Here is a 19,686-nt window from a genome sequence, read left to right on the forward strand (position 1 = left end):
TTCCCTGTTTCATCTCACTTTAATTCCCCATAGCAAATATCCAAAACTGAAAATAGTAAGGGAGAAAGAGAGAAAAAAGAAGAAAAAAACACCACAGATCTTTGTAAGTCTCATGTGCCTGACCAGCATGACTACAATCCACCAGCCATACTTCAGGCACCACATTTAGATGTTACTGTGAGCAGATGATACACATCTCTTGGATGCAACACAGTGCAAACTGCATAAACTGGGTGCTTTTTCTCTGGGTATAGGGAATGCAGAAACTTCAGCTAGTATTCCAGAGCCCTTCTGTTAGGAGCTTTGTTTCTTCTAAGAACAGCTTGGTCTATAGGGAGATTTCACTGCCCGTATATTGGAGAAGCAGCAGCTGCAGTAGAACAGCTGGGCAGAGCGAGCATCCCATCTTGGAGCAGAGCTCTGGATGGTATCGATGGTGCTCAGAGCAACAGCATCCTTGGGGAGGCAGGAGAAGCAAATTTGTTTTGCTAGAGCTGCCCAACAGCTGAAGCACTGACTGCAAAGGGCAGACCTGTCAGACCTGCGTGGTGGCAGCTGCAGCCTGGGCCACCACTGCCCCACTGGGGCCAGAGAGCAGGAGTGAACATGAGCAAATGGATCCTGCTGCCCAACAACGTCCCAGCTATGCTGAGAGAATGGAGTAGAAGCCCTAGCTCTTCCTGGTGCTTCTACAGACAATCAAATAAAATGCATAAATACTGCCTGGAACTTGGACTTGAATCTAGGCTTTTCCTTTGTCCTGGTGTAAACAATGCCACTTGTCACTCACTCATGGTGAACATTCCCATCAAAAAGATCCTCAATATTATGTTTCAGTCATGCACTAGATGGGAATATCCAAGCAGCTCAGCCTAAGGGAAACCTAAAAACACCCAAAAGCATGCTCTAAAAAACCAGGGTATCCCATGCAGGCGAGGGACAAGAGCTCTCATGCAGCTTTTAATGCACGTGTTTGAAGAAATCAAGTATGATCCCAGTATCCGTGTTGAGCCCAGCAACTTTAAAGCACGATGTGCCCTGGCTCCTGAATGGCAGTGGGACTTACCTCCAGTTTCTCCTCAAGGTTATTGTACTTTTTCAGCTTGTGCTGGATCCATGGCTAAGATCCATAGGGAATTTTGTATCTCAAAACAGATGAAGCTATTGATTCCAGGCCAGTTTGGGAGTTAAGTGGTGCCAAGGTGCAGACAGCTGAAACACAATTTCATACATCAGAGTATGGCCCTGATTTTCTGTACATTAATATTGCTCCAAATCTACGAACCAGCTTTAAACAGTGAGTTTACGAAATTCATGCTTGTATTGTGAGCTGATTCCTAAAAACCATCTCTGGCTTTGTTATTTATCAGCAGTTCTCTTTCAGGCAAGGGAACAAATCTCCCTCTTCCACTTCTAAAAGAAAACTGCTGTATTAACACAGGAGCACACACATTTGGCAAGTGGTTGCTCCGAGAGGATATAGCTCCAGATGGATATTGCACACTCCACAGGTGACTTGTGCTGTGACAACCCAAACTCACTTAGAGGCAACATGGTGGTTGTGTGTGGTAGAAAATTCTTAACAAATATGAGAAATCTTAACGCATACTCCACAGTAGAAAAGAAGAGATGACAATTCATATTGCAGCAGGTCCTGCAACTTGCTGCACTGAGGAATTATTGACAAAAGCACAATTCATCCTATACTAAAAGTCCTGCATCAAAAGAGCAGAGTGAAGTGCTTGAGACAGTTGGAAGACATAGAGGAATTTTGTATGGTTTACAGAAAAAAGCAATTTTCAAGAGTCTTGCTAAATTAAGCAACGAACTCATCAGACAGAAACACGGGACTGAGAGGTGACACCAGATTTTGGAGTTACTGCTAACACACCTCACTTCTGCCCACTGACCTTCCACATTTCCACTGTCCAGCCCAGTGAGTTTACCAGTTGCTTTGGGCAGAGACCATACCCCGTCTGCACTGGTGCAACTTCAGTGGTTCTTCCATCACAATTTTTAAAATCTATTTGCAATGCTTTTGGGCAATTAAAGCAAAAATATCGGTAATGTGATCTGAGAGATCTCAGACTGGAGAAAACTGGTAAAACCAAGCTGGCATTTATTACTGTGTTTTGTACTTCCAAGTGGATTTTCAGCTCTTGGGGCTACTGAAGCCACCGAGAGGTGTTTTGAGATGTCAGACATGTCCTGACTTAGCTCAGCCCGTAACTTCTGCCTTCAGCCACATATTTGCAATGACAACATACTTAAGACAGGATTCTGAGAAATGCCTTTTATTGTATGACAGCAGTTGTCACGTGAACGTCCACAAACGAAATCACTTCGTAGCAATGCCAAAATCAAATTATTACAACAAATGCAAGAACCAAACCAAAACAAAACCAGAGTTAAAATGATGAAAAAGCAGCGTGCTGTTACACAGTGTAAAACATACACAGAAAGCCACATCTTCTGCAAAACTGTCATGCTCATCACCATCACAAGAAGTAATTTCAATTCTTTCTTCCCCCCTCAAAAAAAAAAAAAAAAAAAAAAGGCAAAGTTTGAAGTGAGATATTCCATAGGGTCAGTTTAACAAAAAAAAAAAAAAAAAAAAAAAACAAAACAAAACAAAAAAAAAAACCACAAAAAAAACCCCAAAAAAAACACCCCAAAACAAAACAAAACAAAAAAAACCCCAGCAGCATTTCTGCTGATTCTTTTTGCAATCTTACTTCACTCATGTATTGGGAAGGCTGAAAGAAACCATCGACATTACTTCAGCAACCAGCATTATTGAGGCTGGTCAGAAAGTTTTTCCTCTTCCAACAGGCAGTACAAATGCTATCACAGAAGATAATGCTCATCTGGCAAATGATGCAGTTTACTAAAGAGAATTTTTGTCCTTAAAACAAGAAAGTAAGTAAAACATGAAATAGCCTGTCCTGGCAATCTGTGGCTTTGGAAATGCCAACATGCTTTGTAGGCTCACAGTGGTCATTGGAGAAGGGGTGGAGCAAAGACATACTAAAACAAATGCATGAAAAACAATTCTCAAGATCAGAAGTAGAGGTTGTTCCTAAATTTTTACTCCTAAGAAACAACAGTTTGGTAACTGATGATTTTCGGAATTACTGTATAAAATTATGTTTCTTAGAAATAAGACTCCGGAATACTTTAAGGCACCTCATGGCGAAGAAATATTTTAAAGGCTTGAATAACTCAGGAGACTGAGTTCTTTTTCCAAGATCCCCAGCAAGGTATGCACTTAAGAGTAACCTGCTTTGCTATTTCCAAATAAAGCACACTTTTCAAAATGGAAGTTTAAAATTATTTAATTTTTTTCTTTATAAGGAAACATAAAGCACCTTGTTGGAAAGATAATGTATTCATTTAACAGACCAAGACTTCCACCACATGAAGGCCATTTTCTTCCCCTGATTTGAGTTCTGCCATTCAGGTACACTGCACCATTTTATCCAAGTAAAATGAAATGGGTCAGTCGGACTTAATCAACATCTGAACAAAACAGCTATCAACAATACCAGTAAAACTAGTTTCCTGAATAAAATATTTTTCTTGCTTTAAACCAAAAAGATGAAATAATGCCAATGACAGACATGAATGACTTGCTATCAGTTGTTCTACTCAGCAATTTATGGGTTTCAAGTGTGATTTTGTAAAAAATTTGTTTTGTCTAATATTGATATTTGATACCTACAGCAAGTAGTGTCCTGCCAAAACACGTGAAGAAGCAGAATCAGCATTTTGAGAGATACCAAACATTTTTGCACACATTCAAAAAGCTACAGGATCAAATTAATTCTAGCTTATAGACTGATAGCTAGATCAGCCAGGGTCTCATACAAATGAGTCTGCAGCAGCCAGTGTTTTGGAGTTCTGCTCTGAAATATAACTTACCATAGATTCATTTTGGAGCTGAAATGAACTAAAACTGTAATTATACCATTGGTTTATTCCTGCAGATCTCCTTGGGTCTGATAAAAAAATATAAACTCGAGGTATGTATATCCAGGAGAACTTACTATTCTATTACAGTATTTAAAAGTCTCTGTATTATACATCACATTTCTTCTTCTATAAGAACTGTTTAAAACCAGTAAGAATTCCATATTCTAGAACACAGACTCTGAATATATTCAGACTGCTCAAAAAAAGAAGATAAACAAAGGAGCTCAAACTCCCAACTCAATGAACTGCACTGCCTTACTGGTCAGCTCACTGTAGCTGTGTTTTGCACCACTCCAAACAGGTTTTTCCATGGCAAAGCTTGAGCAGAATTTGTACATAGATCCAAGAATCCTTGTCAAAAAGGCAGTTGTGGACAAGGCCATGAGGTTGAACTTTCTTTACACTACACAGTCCCCCAGAATTATCTAACATAACTTTACACATTTAAACTCTGCAATGCAACCACTACTCTCACTCAGCTGTAGAATGGCCCTATCCTTATTTCAGACAATTTTAGTGAAAAAGAAAACAGCCACAGAACACACAGGATGCTAACTGTGTGCTAGGACACTGTGTAAGTGGATGGACAGCAGCCTGGAGAAGGGCCAAGCAACACAGAAAGTGGATGTGGCTGGTGTGTTCTCAGAAGGATCTGCCATAAACACTGCACACATAAGCACACCCGTGCCATGTGGCTTGGTGACTGGTAGCTGCCCCTGGCTGGCTGGTACTTTATCATCAGATGTAGCAGGAGCCTCCTGCTGCACACCACTGTGTGAAGTCCACTGATCTCAGCAGAACTTGATACAGTGTAAGGTGCTACACAGTGCAGAAGTGTTAGGACTTGACAAAAAAAAGGTTAGGAGCAAAAGCATCTCATTTTGCAACTCCCCCCTAATGATTTTTAAGCATGTTAAGAGGATGTTACCAGCACCAACACAGATGCCTGATGTTTGCTCCACAAGCTCCAGAAGTCCCTATCCCTCAGAAAGCTGGCTGGTGGCACTGCAGACACAATCCCCTTTCTCCTGGGATCTCACAGCAGGACAGCAAGCCCCAGTGCAGGGAGAATGCTGTAACAGGGGAACAAGGCTTCTGCCTCTCACCATCGGGCTTGCTCTGAGCAGGAAAATGTCCAAGATGACTGGTTGTGCTGGGGCACAGGCCTTGGCCTCAATTCACTTCTCAGTAAGAAGTAACTTTGTATCTGACTAAATTGCATACTGGTACAACTGCTTGAAATGAGAAACATTTGTGTTTGTCTTACTTTTAGACTACTGAATGAACAATGGGTAAATAACACTTGTTCGGCATTACAAAGGTAATAGCAAGCATCTTCAGTTATTTTTAAAAAAGCACAATATTTTCCATGTCCTGAAGAAATCTGTTACCTTTTAGTTTCTCCTGTGCCCTTTAAACAGCAAGATGAATAGATGTATTTTCTACCGGACCTCAAAGAATAGCTCACTAAATTTGAAAAAAATCTGAAGCAGCACAGCACTTGCTTGGTTTATTTTTTGAACATGGGAATAGTGCCTTTTTGTTAAAGTGCTTTGCTGAATCAGGACGTAACTTATGAATACTGAACCCCTCTCTCATTGCATTCCTCTCTATCAGCAACAGCCACTCCAAACTACAGGCTGTATCTTCCTACTTATTCTGGCAGGATGGTAACTTCATACAGCTGAAGTTCAACAGAATCCCTGATGCAAAACTAAAGTTACATATTTTTAACATATATCTAATGAATTTGTTGTGTACCCTGCAGTTCTAGCTTTGGCTTGAAGGCACAAATATTAAGGCACAATACATGCAAATAATGTATACATCTCAATGTGCTGTGTTGAAGATAACTTTGTACTACACAGTATTTAGGTATAATGACATGTCATTCAAACATTTCCTCAAGTTATTTTAATACCTTTTTTCTTTGATAACCTGGGTAAAAAGAGGAATGTATGTTAAATTATTTAAATATTTCTTCAGTGCAAATGTAGTAATTTTCTTCTGAAGTACAGAAGATTGTGATTGATTTTTCAGCATTTGGATTTTAGCAAAATAAAATTAATATTTACATTCATCTTGAAGAGCATTATTTGAACTGCTTATATTAAAAAAAAAAGCATATAGTACTTTTTTATCAAAAAGAAAAACTGTTTTTGGCTTCTTCAAGTTTTTTTCCTACCAGCCTGCATAGATATTTGTGACAGGTAGAAAGACAGTTGCTCTAGACAAGTAAGTTGCACACTACCAAATCTGCTGTTCAGACAGAGCTGTCATGCTAAAGTGACACTAAAAAAAATTTGGTTTTGCTTGCTCGCAAAATATTTCTAAAAGAAAAAAGGACACATTCCAATTATTTTACTAAGCTCCAAATATGCACACTAGACCTGTTAGGTGTCCTGCACCTGTTTAAATAAAAGAGATCTCTACCACATAACTTTCAAATAAAAACTGGATCTGCCTAATTTCCTTAGCAATACAAACATAATTAGCTGGAAAGAAAAAACATATTGCACTGAAATGAAAAAAACAGGGACAATATTAATTTTCTTCTCAGTATTAAATAGGAAGGATGTCCAGTGCAAAGAATTGCCCTCCTCCCTTTCCTCTCCCCTTGACACTTGCAAACATTGCTGCTGAGTTTAGATGATCTCAGGTTTACATTCTATAGAGAACAGATAAGGCAATGAGGAATCACAGTGCAGTTTCAGTTATGCATAATCCTGAGGAAGGATCCATGGAGGAGTCTGTGGCAAGCTGGCCATTCTGAACAACTTCTGGGTAATTCTTGCTGAAGTATACCTAGGAAAAATATTACATTCTATAAGTAATTATGTACCAAAGTCCATTTAGATTCAAACAATATTTCTCGAGATAAACATAGCAGAGATAAATACATATCCTAAAGGAATCACAACAGGAACGTCATGTTAGTGGTATTCAATTAATGCACATCACTGAAAAATTAGAAAAATTACTGTATGAACTTACATTAAAACAAAATGTGTGAAAAATCCCACACAACCTGTCGATCCCTCAAATTTTGTTAATTCAGATGAGCAGATATGTTTTATCGCTTTACATTAAACTGATAAGTAAAATAATTTTACTAGCTCAAAACATGGAGATAAATTAAAAATAGGATGACAAAGAAGCTGTGAAATCTTGCGTCTGCACAAGGGTTTCTCATTTTCACACATAAAATGAACACAATGGATTTGGATGTTAAAATCAGGTTGTAATCCCTATATTTTACAAACTGTGATTGACAACCATTGAAACTTCGAAGTATATGTATGAAATATCCCAGCCTTTAATTTGTGCTGCAGAGCAGTTATAGGGCCTATAGAAATGTGATCTCTGGATAGTGAACCACAATAATGAAAGAAGAAGCAAAAGCTTTAACAATGACTCAACCAAGCAACTTCTCTAAAACGTAAGATGATACCAAATAATAGGACAGTTCTTTGCCAAGCCTTTGAGTTCCTGAATTCTACCAATTTCTAGCTCAACTAGAAGAGATACAGGTTTCCTGATAAATGTATAATCAGAACATAAAGGAAATGAAATGCTGTCAAGTTTCACTGTTCCACAATCATCAGTTTTTAGCAGCTGTATCATATCTCTGTTCCTTGACAGATGCGCATAACAAAATGAAATAATGTCAAGACTTGTGTGCTCTTATCTAAAAATGTGTTGGTTGAAAAAGGACTTCAAATGCAATTTTTTTTTCAAAGAAGAATGTGAAAAGTTTTGTTTGAGTCTTTAAAACAGAAAATACACTATCTTTCTGAAGCTGACATGTGTCACGAGTTAGGTCTCATAGTCAGACTGCTTTGAGTACAGCTTATGAAACATTTCTGCAATTTATATTTAAGAGTCTTGTCAACAAAGTTCAGTTTGTTTGATAATAATGTCCTTTTCACATACATGAATACACATATAAGACACATAGGATAAAAAAGAAATAGTTATTCTACAAAAATGTTCCTGTAAGTACCGCTGTCATCTTTTGTGAACTCACTAATGCAGGGTATATGCATTTTTACAAGTTTCAAACAATATTAAAGTCTGATTTGAATCAACAGAAGAATTGGGAGTCCTGTTAAGAGGCATTCCTCAGCAACCAGTCACAATCGGATGTAACAGAAGGAAGTTAATGAGGCTGCTGACTGCACACAGGCTGCAGACGGCAGCCTCAGTATTCCCATCCCATTCCTGGTTTAAAACATAAAACTTTGGCATACTTTTAATGCAGCTTTTGAATGTGATTTTTTTTAATGGAAAGCTAATAGAAAACCTTGGCACATTACTAGAGATGTAATGAAATGGCAGCTGCTTTTCAACTGTCTCATTGCAATTCTTCCCCTGAGCCCAATCCCTCAAGATATTAAATGCCCAAGTCTTTATACAAGTTTCTTCCACTGCCAACAGAGCTGCAACCTTTTTAAAAGTAATCACTGAGGTGAGATAACACCTAGTATTTTAATATTTACACATCTGTCATAGCTTTAAAGTAGAATAAAACAACCTTTATTTTTCCCTCAACGTACTCAAACCTGACTGACAGAAACCCATCCCTATCCTGATGCCACCAAAGCCTGCAGAAAAGCCTCTCTCAACACTCCCAAGAGCAGGGAGAACACGCCAACTTCTGTTTATCTGAATAACTGAGCACTTTTATTCTTTTTTCACTGCTTGATGATTTCTTTCTTTCCCACAGGATTTTCTGCTAGAAGCTTCTTCTAAACTGAGCAAAGATAAAAACTGTCTCACAATGTCAAGCATAACTCAGTTGCCATCAGGCTCATGGGCTGTTCAATGCATACTGAACAGTATCCAATTTGAGTTGTGCTGGTGGTGTTGTCTTTGACATTTGCACAAAAAATGGGGATACTGAGTGACCAAGTGAGCCATACAATAGCAACTGGATCCATTTGGAAGCCTGAGCTAAGGTTCCAGCAACAGCTCAGTCTTGCAATGCTTTGTTAGGAGGCCCATGAGATTTTTTTAAATTATGTTTCTTAAATATGCCCAAGTTAGGCTTCCCAATTTAAGCTGTGTCGTACCTCAGTACCTCTTAATTTGCACCTAAAGGATATATGCAGAATCAATACTTTTCCAGAAAATGCGTTTAAAGTTTCAGCTTACTGAAAGAAGATTTTGGTGCAAGCTTGTGTTGTACAAGTTTAAACTGAAACAAATCATGATTCAGATCCAAAATGCGATACGTCAAATAACCATTGCCAAAACATAGCCACAGTCCAAACCATTTTACTTAGCAACCCACTGCAATGCTTTTTGAAAAGTATCTATGTATGTCATATCACCATTTCTTTTTATGTGTAGCATGCTGTTTTCCAAAAACAGAAAGAAAGCTGTTCTTCATAAAAACAGTTCTTAGTAACCACAGTAGGAATGTGGGAAACCAACAGCAATACATGCAGCAGACACAGTAGTGTAAAAAGAAAAGCCATTGGAATCAGCTCTTCTGACTAAGCGACTTCTCTGAAAGTATGCATGAAGCACAAGGGACAGCAATAACAAAACCCCTGAATTGTCCAAGTCCTTCAAACAGAAGGAACTGTAACTCTGCTTCTGGGTAGCTGCTGACTGGAGATATAGTCTCTTGATTCCCATATTTTTGGTCCGAGTGTGGATAAGCACCATGCTTTGCATTCTTGGCAGATGCTAAAGCTTGTAACTGCCTTCTAGCCTGGGAGTTAGCAAACTTTTTCATCAAACCACATTTCAGCAGAGACTGGTTCCTGGATCTCTTCCCTTCCTGTACAAAATCACATAACATTGATGTGGTAACTGCAGATGACTATACAGGCAAGTAGCATCAGGCAATTAATTTTATACATTTTGAATCATCTTTGAATGCAATTGTGCAATTGGAGAGGGCTCTGGGGAAGGAAGGAATGACAGCATGACATAGCTAAATTTCTACAGATGACAGCTGGACAGCCTCACCTCTTGCCTTTCCAAGGAGCAAGCCTTAGGAAGCTGGCCTTCACTTTACAGGCAAACAATGGTCACATGAATTTGAAGCTACCCTTTTAAATATAATTTATATAACCTCCAGATTGTCATGCACATACCACAGAAAACATGGCTAACCCATTCCCATCTAATAAGAAAATAAATTAAGCTACACTGTGGCAATGGAAGAGGACAGCAGAACTTGTAACACAGCTTAGTTCAAAACAAAACTGTTTCCTCAGTTCTGCAATTTGTGCCACACAAGAATTTACAGTGTATGCTCTTAGCAACAGTGCTTCACTTGAAAAACTCTTTAAAAACCAAAATCTGAGAATATGAACAGACACAGAAATCTCTTCCCTAATCTTCATGAAGTCCAGTAAAATAGCATCCAGCCATGAGCACACACTCTCCATGACAGCACAACTTTTCTTTTTTTTCCAACTTGTTGGAAATGCATGTATCTTTTTACTGGAAAATAGTCAAACACCTGGCATTTTGTTTCCTGTCTTTGTGTGATGTTCCCTGTGTATTGGTTTTTTGTTTCCTCGAGTAAGAGTTTAGACTTTGTGTTCCTCTAGCTCTGCTTCACACATCCAGCAACTAGAGGAAAGGAAAGCATAAAAGCTAAAGAGCTTTGCCTCTTGCCTGTAAAAGGCTCTCTTAGGTTGCCACCTGCTTAATACCAGTGCCTTACTTGCATGCTGAAAGCACAGTTACACGGGTTCCAAGCAAGCTGCTGCCACACTGAGCACTGCCAGTCTCAGCTGAAGCAATGCCGAAACTTTGTTGGCACTGACAGAATTAAAATCTTGCTCTGGACGTCCTGTGTGGTAAATTATCAAGAAAAAAGAAAGCAAGCCAAAGCTAGTCAAAGAGATCCTCAATCACAGGTCATTCTTTTTTATCTTCTTATCTCTCCTTCAGCTTTCCATCTGAGAAGTGGAGACGATATAGCCTCACCTCACAGGCATATTATGAAAATTAATCTATTGATGTCTCTTAAACACTTTGATTGCCAGAGGAATGCCCACAATTACATTAATAATTCTGTACTCCGAGTAGGATTTGAAAAGTTTAAAGTCAAGCCTTGCAGGGAACAAGGAGGTAACAAAACATTCAACAGCTGTTTCGCAGCTGAGCCCTGATCATCTTTGGTGCAGAACAGAGAGCCAGGGTGTAAGAACAAAGTAAGGGAATGCACAACAGAAGAAATGCGATCAAACCCTCAGGGACCACAGCATGGTCACAGGCACTGAGCCCCAACTAAAATCTGATGGACCCTTTAAAAAATATAGACATAACATATAAATGTTTGATCCTGAAGTCCTAACATGTTGTTTACAGCAAGTTAAGATCAATGCCCAGCACAAGTGAGTATGTCCTATATTATTTACACTTACTGTTTTGTGTACACACAAAAGGATGCAAGAAATCCAGTCTTTCAACTTGGGGTATATAAATACATGTATCATTTGGAAGTCTGTGTATATCCCACTGAAAATTATGGCTTTGCCTTGCAAAACTGACAGATCCTTTAGTGGAAGGCTTACTGCAACACTGAATATGCTAACTTGAGATAAATAAACTGCAGAGACAAACTTAATTATCTCTTCTTCTAAAATTACCCGTTTTGCTGTTTCAATCAGACAAGTCGCCTCAGTCTTGCCCACTTGTTGCACCATTTTGTAAAACAAGCTGTCTTGTTCTTGCAGCAAAATGTAAGGCTCACCATATTCTTTCAGTCTTCCCGCATCTAAAACCTGTTAAAACAGCAGAAACCAATGTATTAACATAAGAAAATTAAAAATTAAATGTTAGAGACTAGAAACCAAATGTAGGTGACTACAGGCAAGGGGAAAATGTATGCATTTTTAGCGCTAAGATGAATTTTGTACCCTGAAAATGAATTCTGACCTCTTCAAACTAGTATAGCACTTTCTCAGTTTACAGACCTGCTGTACAATTTCAGGGTGCCCTACAGCCATTCCACCTATAGGAATCCAACATGAAGTTATGCAGAATATGGAAATACAATGTTTGTGCAGCCAACAAAGCAGATTATAAGATTCATTGTGTAAGAAGGAAACAAAGAGGTCCAAAATGGGCTCTGAAGTAAACAGCTGTAGGTAAAAACCACGCAATAACCACCAAGACGGTTAAGGGAGAATAAGTAGGTCTTTTGAATTAGAGGTGAAGGTGTAATTAAAGAAAATGAGGGTGTTGCTGAAAAGATAAACAATTTCTTGCATCAGTTTTTGCCAACTATGTATTAGAAAGATATTTAAACCTGACCCTATTCTTTCCACATAAAGAAAAGGTCAGATGCCAGCACGGACACAGATACGCAAAAAGATAGGAAAGGAGAAAGAAAGAACAACAGAGAAATTAAATAAGTATTAAGCCAATAATCCACAGAGAACATACACAGTCAAAAATATAGGGAAAAAATAAGAATAAGATGATTGAATCTCTAAGAAACTGTACTCAGACTAGTGACTTCATTTAAGGACCGCATGGCAGCAAACATTGAAATTACATTTTTAAAAGCCTTTACAGGATTAATTAAAGGAAATTTTAGACTAGCGTATATATTTTGATATAAGACACCAAATTAATGGAAACAGTCATTAAAACAAAAGAAGACACAGAGATCACTGGTAGAATTCATTCTCCACAGTTTTAGCAATCACAAATCTAATACAATTTTTAATGCACCAGAAGAAAACTAAAGGAAAAACGGTTTATATGGAGTTCCAGAAAGATACCTGGTGTAACTATATAACCATGCTACAAAGAACAAAGCTTTTCAAAAACCTGGACAGAAAACAAGAGATTTGAATTAAACAGTGCAGCTTTCTTTGAAGAAAGCTGAACAGGTAAGAACTGGTGGGAACCATATTGTTCTGGCATAGGTGGTAGCTACTTATGTTAATCATCAGAAAAAGGAGGTGTCAGAGAAGTGACAAACCTGCGAATGACACAAAAACGTGCAGATAAGAATAGACCAGAGGTTCAGATATACCTAACTAACCTAAGAGAACGAGAAACACAATAGCAGGGAAAAGCCAATATTGACAAATGCAATGCACTCAAACACTTAACTGGCTTATAAATTAATGGTATTGACTCAAGAAAGATTTGGGTTTAGTCTACAAGTCCAGTACTTTACACCGTGAGTAGGAGTAATGGAGTTTAAAAAAAAAGGAAAAGAATTTATGTGAGAAAGCAATTCAGAAAATATTTTTGCTCTTATATAAATAAAAAACCTGAATGCACAGGCGTGCTATTGACAAAGATATTGCCACAACAAAAGGACTTCAAGGACTTATAACTCAAGCCATAATTGTGGTGCACATACTTGTGAGAAAAAAAGAAAGATCTAAAAAAATGGAGCTGTTGATTTCAGGGAAGAAATGAATAAAAGGTATTGTGAGGACAACTTCCAAAGTAATAAAAATAGCGTGCAAACTTCTGTTTGAAAGAAGAATCTCCAACAAGCTTGGAGATAAATCGAGAGTCCTGTGAGGAAACTTTCAAACATGTCCTTTGGCTGTGCAGCTCCATAAAACCAAACATCCTGACAGCCAAGGGCCTGGCAGATCTCCAAGCAACCTGGACCTCAGTAAATGACAAAGTCTACAGGGAAGGGGCACAGGTGAGCTGACCCCTTTGTCTGCACGGCTGTGAAAATACCACACTGCCAAGATCACTGTAGACTTTTTTGACGCCAGAGACCCAGCACCAGGGAAAAGGGACCCACTCCTTCCCTTCCGGTTCAATTAAGTACATGGCATTTGAATGGAAAATAACTCAGACAACAAACAGCAGCATAATTACATCTAGTTTTATGAACTGTATGCACAGAAACCTACAAGAAGATATTTTCTATTTTCAAAAGCTTTTAACTTAGTGAACCCAGCCTATATTCTGAATTTCCTTTGCAAGCGATTTCTAGTATGGTTTGGAATTGCAGCTGAAAAAAGTGCTCATAAAAAAATCTTAAATATTAGTAGTATTGCACAGCAGAACATAGAGTCATTTAATAGATGCAGTATTTCACCTACTAATACTATTTCACCTACTAATATTTGCACACATGCTGACTTTTCAGTATACTTAGTCCTATCCTATTTACTCTGAATATTTTTACTTTTTACTTATCCTTTTTACTCTAATTATAAATATAATTTTTATCACAATCTCTTTTAAGCTGCTGTGCGTCACAGTTAAGGACAGCTTCCTTAAAAATGCAATAAAAATTCATATACAATTTGACATTTAAATCAGGTCGCCACAGCATAGAGCATCTCTGTCGCCTTTAAGTAAAGCTTTTCTCAGCATAGCACTAGATTATGCAATCACTCCTTCAGGAGACAAAAAGCATCTTCATTAATGTCCCTTACTAGTAAAGAACTGCAATAGACAAGTAGAGGATTTAAAAAAATTATATTACTGCAGTATTGCAGTTTTAATATTCATTTTGCAAATATCTGAAACAAACACAGACAATCATTCCCCTCCAGAGAACCTGGGGAAAGGGAAAGAATTATTCTTCCTTGGCAAGTTTTAAACAGTCAAGTCTAGAAGACGAATGGATAGAATGAACAATTTCTGTCCAGAGAAACTCCATCCATATTTTAAAAAAATTATATCAACCTATTCATAGCCTTTCTTTGGAAATAAGCCCCAAACTTGTGTTATAAAGATAGACAGAACAGCCACAGAAAAGCCGTGTTAATTAAAAAAAAAAAAAAAAATCTGAAATGATAAATGAAGAATGTAACTGAACAGACAATATCATTCCTACAAGTCAGGAACACTATAAACCCTGTTCACCAAGGAAAACCACTTTCTACTAACTGCTGTCATCCATGAGACAATGGAGAAAATTTAAGCTGGTCTACTTGGTAGTTACACATTTATATATTTATATATTTATTAAAAAGCACTTAGACAAAGAGATAGGTACGCTTCTTTGAAGAAATATGTGCTGATAAGATTTACATAAATAAATAGGTACTTTGGCTAAGGCTTTGCATACTCTTACTCACTGACTCCAAGCCAAATTAAAATCATTAGGACTTCAAAAAGCCAGCTAATCATTCAGGAAAGGTGGAATCTGGTGTTTACCAGCCACATATTTTCTGATCAACTTGCAATGCTTATCACTGCACAATACAAGAGAATCGAACCCAGATGCATCCCAAGGCAGTTGTACCAGTGGAACTTGATACAGGAGAGCCAGAGAAGTTTGTAGCTGGTGAAATCAGATCGGCAGGGAGATTGTGGAGGACACACACAGGAGCACTTGACTCTGAATCAGACTTGAATTTCATCACAGACTGCAGTGCAGATATTTAGAGAGGGGTTTTGTACAAATTACTCAACTTTTCAGCTCCTTGCTGTGACTCTTAGTAAAATACAGGAAATAAAGACTTGATCATTCTGTGGGAGCTAACTGCCTGTGAAATACTTAGACAGCCCAGAGTGAAGTAAAAACAAACACAAAAGAGTTATATAAACCTAAGGTGCTCATGTGTAAACCAGGGCCAGATTCTCCACCCTCTAGCACCGGCAGCTTCTTTTACCTTGCCTGCACTGTTCTTGCCTTTGTAGTACCACCTTTATGACTTCAACAGGATTTTCTCATATGAAAGAGTAATTCCAACAGAACAAAACTTACAAAATTGGCTGCTGGCAATCATACTAAAGAAAACATGCAGGAAAACTGCTGTTCAATGGAATTTGCTCACCTCCCTGAGAATGGTGAAAACATCTTTACTTATAGCTATCCAAATTAGCATTACTCAAGCAGCAATACAGAGACATGGAAAGTTCAAACAGGGCTCAAGTGATGTATTATTCTTGAGTAAAATCCTCACATGCCATCTAATTCTATCTCACCTAATGTTTCGTCCTCATTAAATAGTCTGGGGCAATGACTGCTCATCTGAGTTGTGATTTTTCCAGAATGTTAAGAACCATATTGGTAGAAGACAACATAGTTTTGAACAGCATTTTGTTTGATTTTTGGGGCACAGAATAACACAGAAAGGGGATGATTAAAATATGACAGGGAAGGACAGAGAAACAGAAAAAGTGTTTGATCTTGACGTGCAATATCAAACATGAGAAGATTATTAGCCATTTAAATGTGTTTATGTTAACTCTAACTAGCACAGGAGTATTTGCCTATGCCACAAAAATGTTGCTGAACTAAATTTGGGTAAGATTTGAGGACTACATTTCGCCTCAGCTGTAACCTAGCAGGGTATCTATCCCCACTTCACCTAGGTCCCTCCCTAAACCCCCAAGCTTTGTAATATTTCCATCCCATAGCTTCATAATTTAATGTATTAACCAAGACAAAAGAGCGGGGGAAGGAAGACAAAAAGTAAAACATAAAATAGTGAGAAAGGAGTCAGGAAGTCCATTTCACCATGAAAAGAGAAAAACAAAACAATGAACAATGAGGATACTATGTCATGATAGCTGAGTTTCCAGCAGAAGCCTAGGCAGCAGAGCCAGGAGAACACCTTTTCTCCTTGATGATTCCTCAAATAATCCATTGTTCCGGTGCACACGACTTTGAAGAAGCCAACACTCATTTTGTAAGTGAATTTTACAATCTTCTTTGTGGATTAATATACGTAAAAGAAGTGTCATTAGCCACAGAGAGAAAAAACAAGGGGCTTTTAAAATGCTGTAACAAACACCACGTACTTACAGCTACCCATAGACACAGAAAACAAAGTTCTAAATCCTGTGTTTTCAAACTTTCAGCAACAAAAGCAGACAAACCAAGAGAACAATAGTTATAAAACATTCTGAGAAAAAAAAAAAACAATCCAAGGTTGGAAGTGTTCAGCAACAGAGGAGGGGGGCATGGGAATTTATTTCAATTATTATTGAGGAATGACCAGTATTCCTATTCACGTTCATATTCACCATTAAGCCAGAGGGGAAATGGGACATTTAAGAGTTGATCATAAATGTTTTTATTTCCTATTCAAAAGGAAAATAATTCAAGAAAATTATCTCCTTGGGAATACATCTGATTTAATTTAGACTTGGAGAAGACATCACTAAACAAAAAAATCATTATTAAAGTTCAAAACTCTGCTAGGAGTACAACTTTGAACAATGTTTTCCTCAGAGAGCATATATCAAGATGATCTTCAATAAAGTCCTGGGAAGAGGAGAATATTCAGGAGATGCTTCTGGTTACATCATATTATAAGAAATATATTCACCCAAGACAATACATAGCTTTGTGGGAAAGAGTCAACAGCCTGTACTCCAGTTGGCATTAAGTTCAGATGCAAGCATGTTCTGTCTCTTCTGTCTCATCATGGTTTGTCAAAACAGATCAGAAACATGCACATACTTCTCTGAAGAATCATTTATAAATATCAACCTATCTAAACATGTTTGTGAACATCGAAGCACATTCAGAAGGCTGCAAATATATCTCAGAAACCATTTTAAAGGGTTTTTTACTTTTCTTTTCTTTTGAAAGTTTCCTCTCTGTTTTTTTTTTGGGTTTTTGGGGTTTTTTTTGTTTTGTTTTGTTTTGGTTTGTTTTTTTTTTTGGTTTTTTTTTTGGTGATGGAGCTCTGATTGGTTATTTTCTGGTTTTTTTTTGTTTTGATTTTTCTTAAGCCTTCAGGTTTATTCAAAGCATTCCCCATGCTCCTTTAGGGTTTCTACACAAATTATTCTTCCTGAATAATTCTACCAAACTCCAGACAAACTTGTTGTCAAATAATGTATATTGCATTATTATATACATGAGCAGAGCAGACCTCAGAATTCACCTTCTTATAATCTGAATTATTATTTTCAGATTTTCCAAATAACTCACCTCAGCAGAGTTTAACTTTGCTGTAACAATGCCAGACTTGTCACTGGTCATTGGGATTTGACATGTACCCCCTTATCCCCCGCTTCACAGAAAAGGCAACTTTAGACATCTTGTTCTGTAATCAGAGAAAGTGTGTTTCTTTAAACTGAAATTATTCTCTGGCTGTAACTTAGGGGAAATTGAGCATGCAGCACTGCCTGGTAATGATGCTCACACAGGTCTTCTTTAGGCTCATTGCAGAGATTAAAAAAATCTACTTTCTTTTCCTCCAACTGATGGCATGCCACTGTGAACTGGATGTAATGTCGTGGGGAAAAAATACCAATGATGTATGTAAGTAATGAGACTTATTCTAGTGATGATCACTCAACATGAACTCCTTGTGTGTCTCATTGAAGAAGTCTGTTAACCACACACTGCAAATGGCTCTTGTATAGCAGAGTTTCCTTACCTCAAAACATCTGATATACCAGTGTAAGTTTGTTGTAAATGCAGGCAAACCTTATGGGAAGAGATGAAGATGTCTGACTCAATTCAGAAGGCTGAATGATTTCTTTATTATAATTATGCTAAAATACATTAATATACTATATAAAGGAAGACACTAAAAACTACAAACCTACTTGTTCTATCTCTCTAACTAACACAACTCGTGACCTTCTCTTGAGAGTCCAGGCACAGGTAGATCTGATTGGCTATCAGGCTCAAACAATCCTCACCAGAATCCAATCAAGCAATCACCTCAGGTAAACAATTCTCCAGACATATTCCACATAAGAAAAACAAGGAGCAGAAATAGAAATTGTTTTCTCTTTCTGTCTCTCTGTGCATCTCTATGAAAAATCCTGAGGGAGAGAGAAATGTGCTGCCACATAAGTTCAACCCTTGCTTCAGAGGGTATGAAGGGGCCTCATGCCAGTGCTTACCAGTAGCTGACAAAAACACGTACGTGCTGACAAAGCTCTCCCTTAGTCAATCAGCAGTGACTACTTCCATCACTGCAAAGCCACATTTCTCAACCTGGATTGCAGAATGGCTCAAATGTAGCCCTTAAGTGATATGAGATATACTTAAGTTTGAAAAATCCCACTCTTTAAAAAGGCTTTTGAGGGTCTTAGAAAGGTAGATGACATAACAGGATATTATACTTTTCAAGAGGTTAAGGAATATTGTTGCAGATGACTGAGCATGTCTCCTGGTTTTATTGGTTTCTGATGACAACGAACTTGAGGCTCAGCTGCCATGAACAGAGTTTCACCTTATCAGAAACTCTCTGCTCAGGGTATCAGCCACCCGCTAACTGACCTGTGCTAATTTGCTTTTAGACAGTAATACAGTATTTCTGAGCAAGCAAAAAACATTCTCTAAAGATGTATTAGTATTTCTAATACAGTCTAGATTTCATACCATTGTCTGTAAAGCAACATGGTACGACCACTATGTTCTTACACTGATGGAAACTCATTCACACAAATGTCTGACAGAATGAAAGATCAAAGTTCACCAAACATTGGCTTCACTTCCTGCAGAAATTCAAATTCAAATTCTTTGTTTGAATGCTTCCAGCTTAAGTACTACCTCAATAATTACTATTTTATTCAGGCAAAAGAAGAATCTTGTTAGGCAGCCCTCTTGAAATGGGAGCAGCTTATAAGAACTAAAGATGCCAATGTTTTAAGAGAAGTGTGGCTTAAAACTGGCAAAGAGAATCAAGAACTCTAGCACATTTTCAAGTTCTTTGGGATTTCGAATTGATTTTAGAGGCAGATAGGCCAGATGTGACATTCACAACTGTCACAGACACTTCATTTCAGCTGACAAGACTCACTCTGATACAGGACCATGGCATACATAGCTCA

The 19,686-nt window shown here is 37.9% G+C and overlaps 1 protein-coding gene across 2 annotated transcripts in view; it reads right to left on the reverse strand.

The window, feature by feature from the left end:
• Nucleotides 1–3,319: 3,319 nt before the first annotated feature.
• The window catches only part of ABCC4 (ATP binding cassette subfamily C member 4 (PEL blood group)), a 136,603-nt gene continuing 120,236 nt past the window's right edge, over nucleotides 3,320–19,686 (reverse strand). The window contains exons 30-31 of one of the 2 annotated variants that reach the window (XM_030276133.4): nucleotides 11,589–11,723; nucleotides 3,320–6,777 (exon numbers count right to left, since the gene is read on the reverse strand). In XM_030276133.4, the coding sequence (XP_030131993.4) occupies nucleotides 6,670–6,777; nucleotides 11,589–11,723 (243 nt within the window). In that variant the 3' untranslated portion in view covers nucleotides 3,320–6,669. Of the gene's footprint in view, nucleotides 6,778–11,588; nucleotides 11,724–19,686 lie in introns of those variants that run through there. The other variant, XR_012056768.1, reaches the window with a different exon arrangement.

The sequence above is a fragment of the Taeniopygia guttata genome, chromosome 1 (genome assembly GCF_048771995.1).
Source record: "Taeniopygia guttata chromosome 1, bTaeGut7.mat, whole genome shotgun sequence".
NCBI lineage: Eukaryota > Metazoa > Chordata > Aves > Passeriformes > Estrildidae > Taeniopygia > Taeniopygia guttata.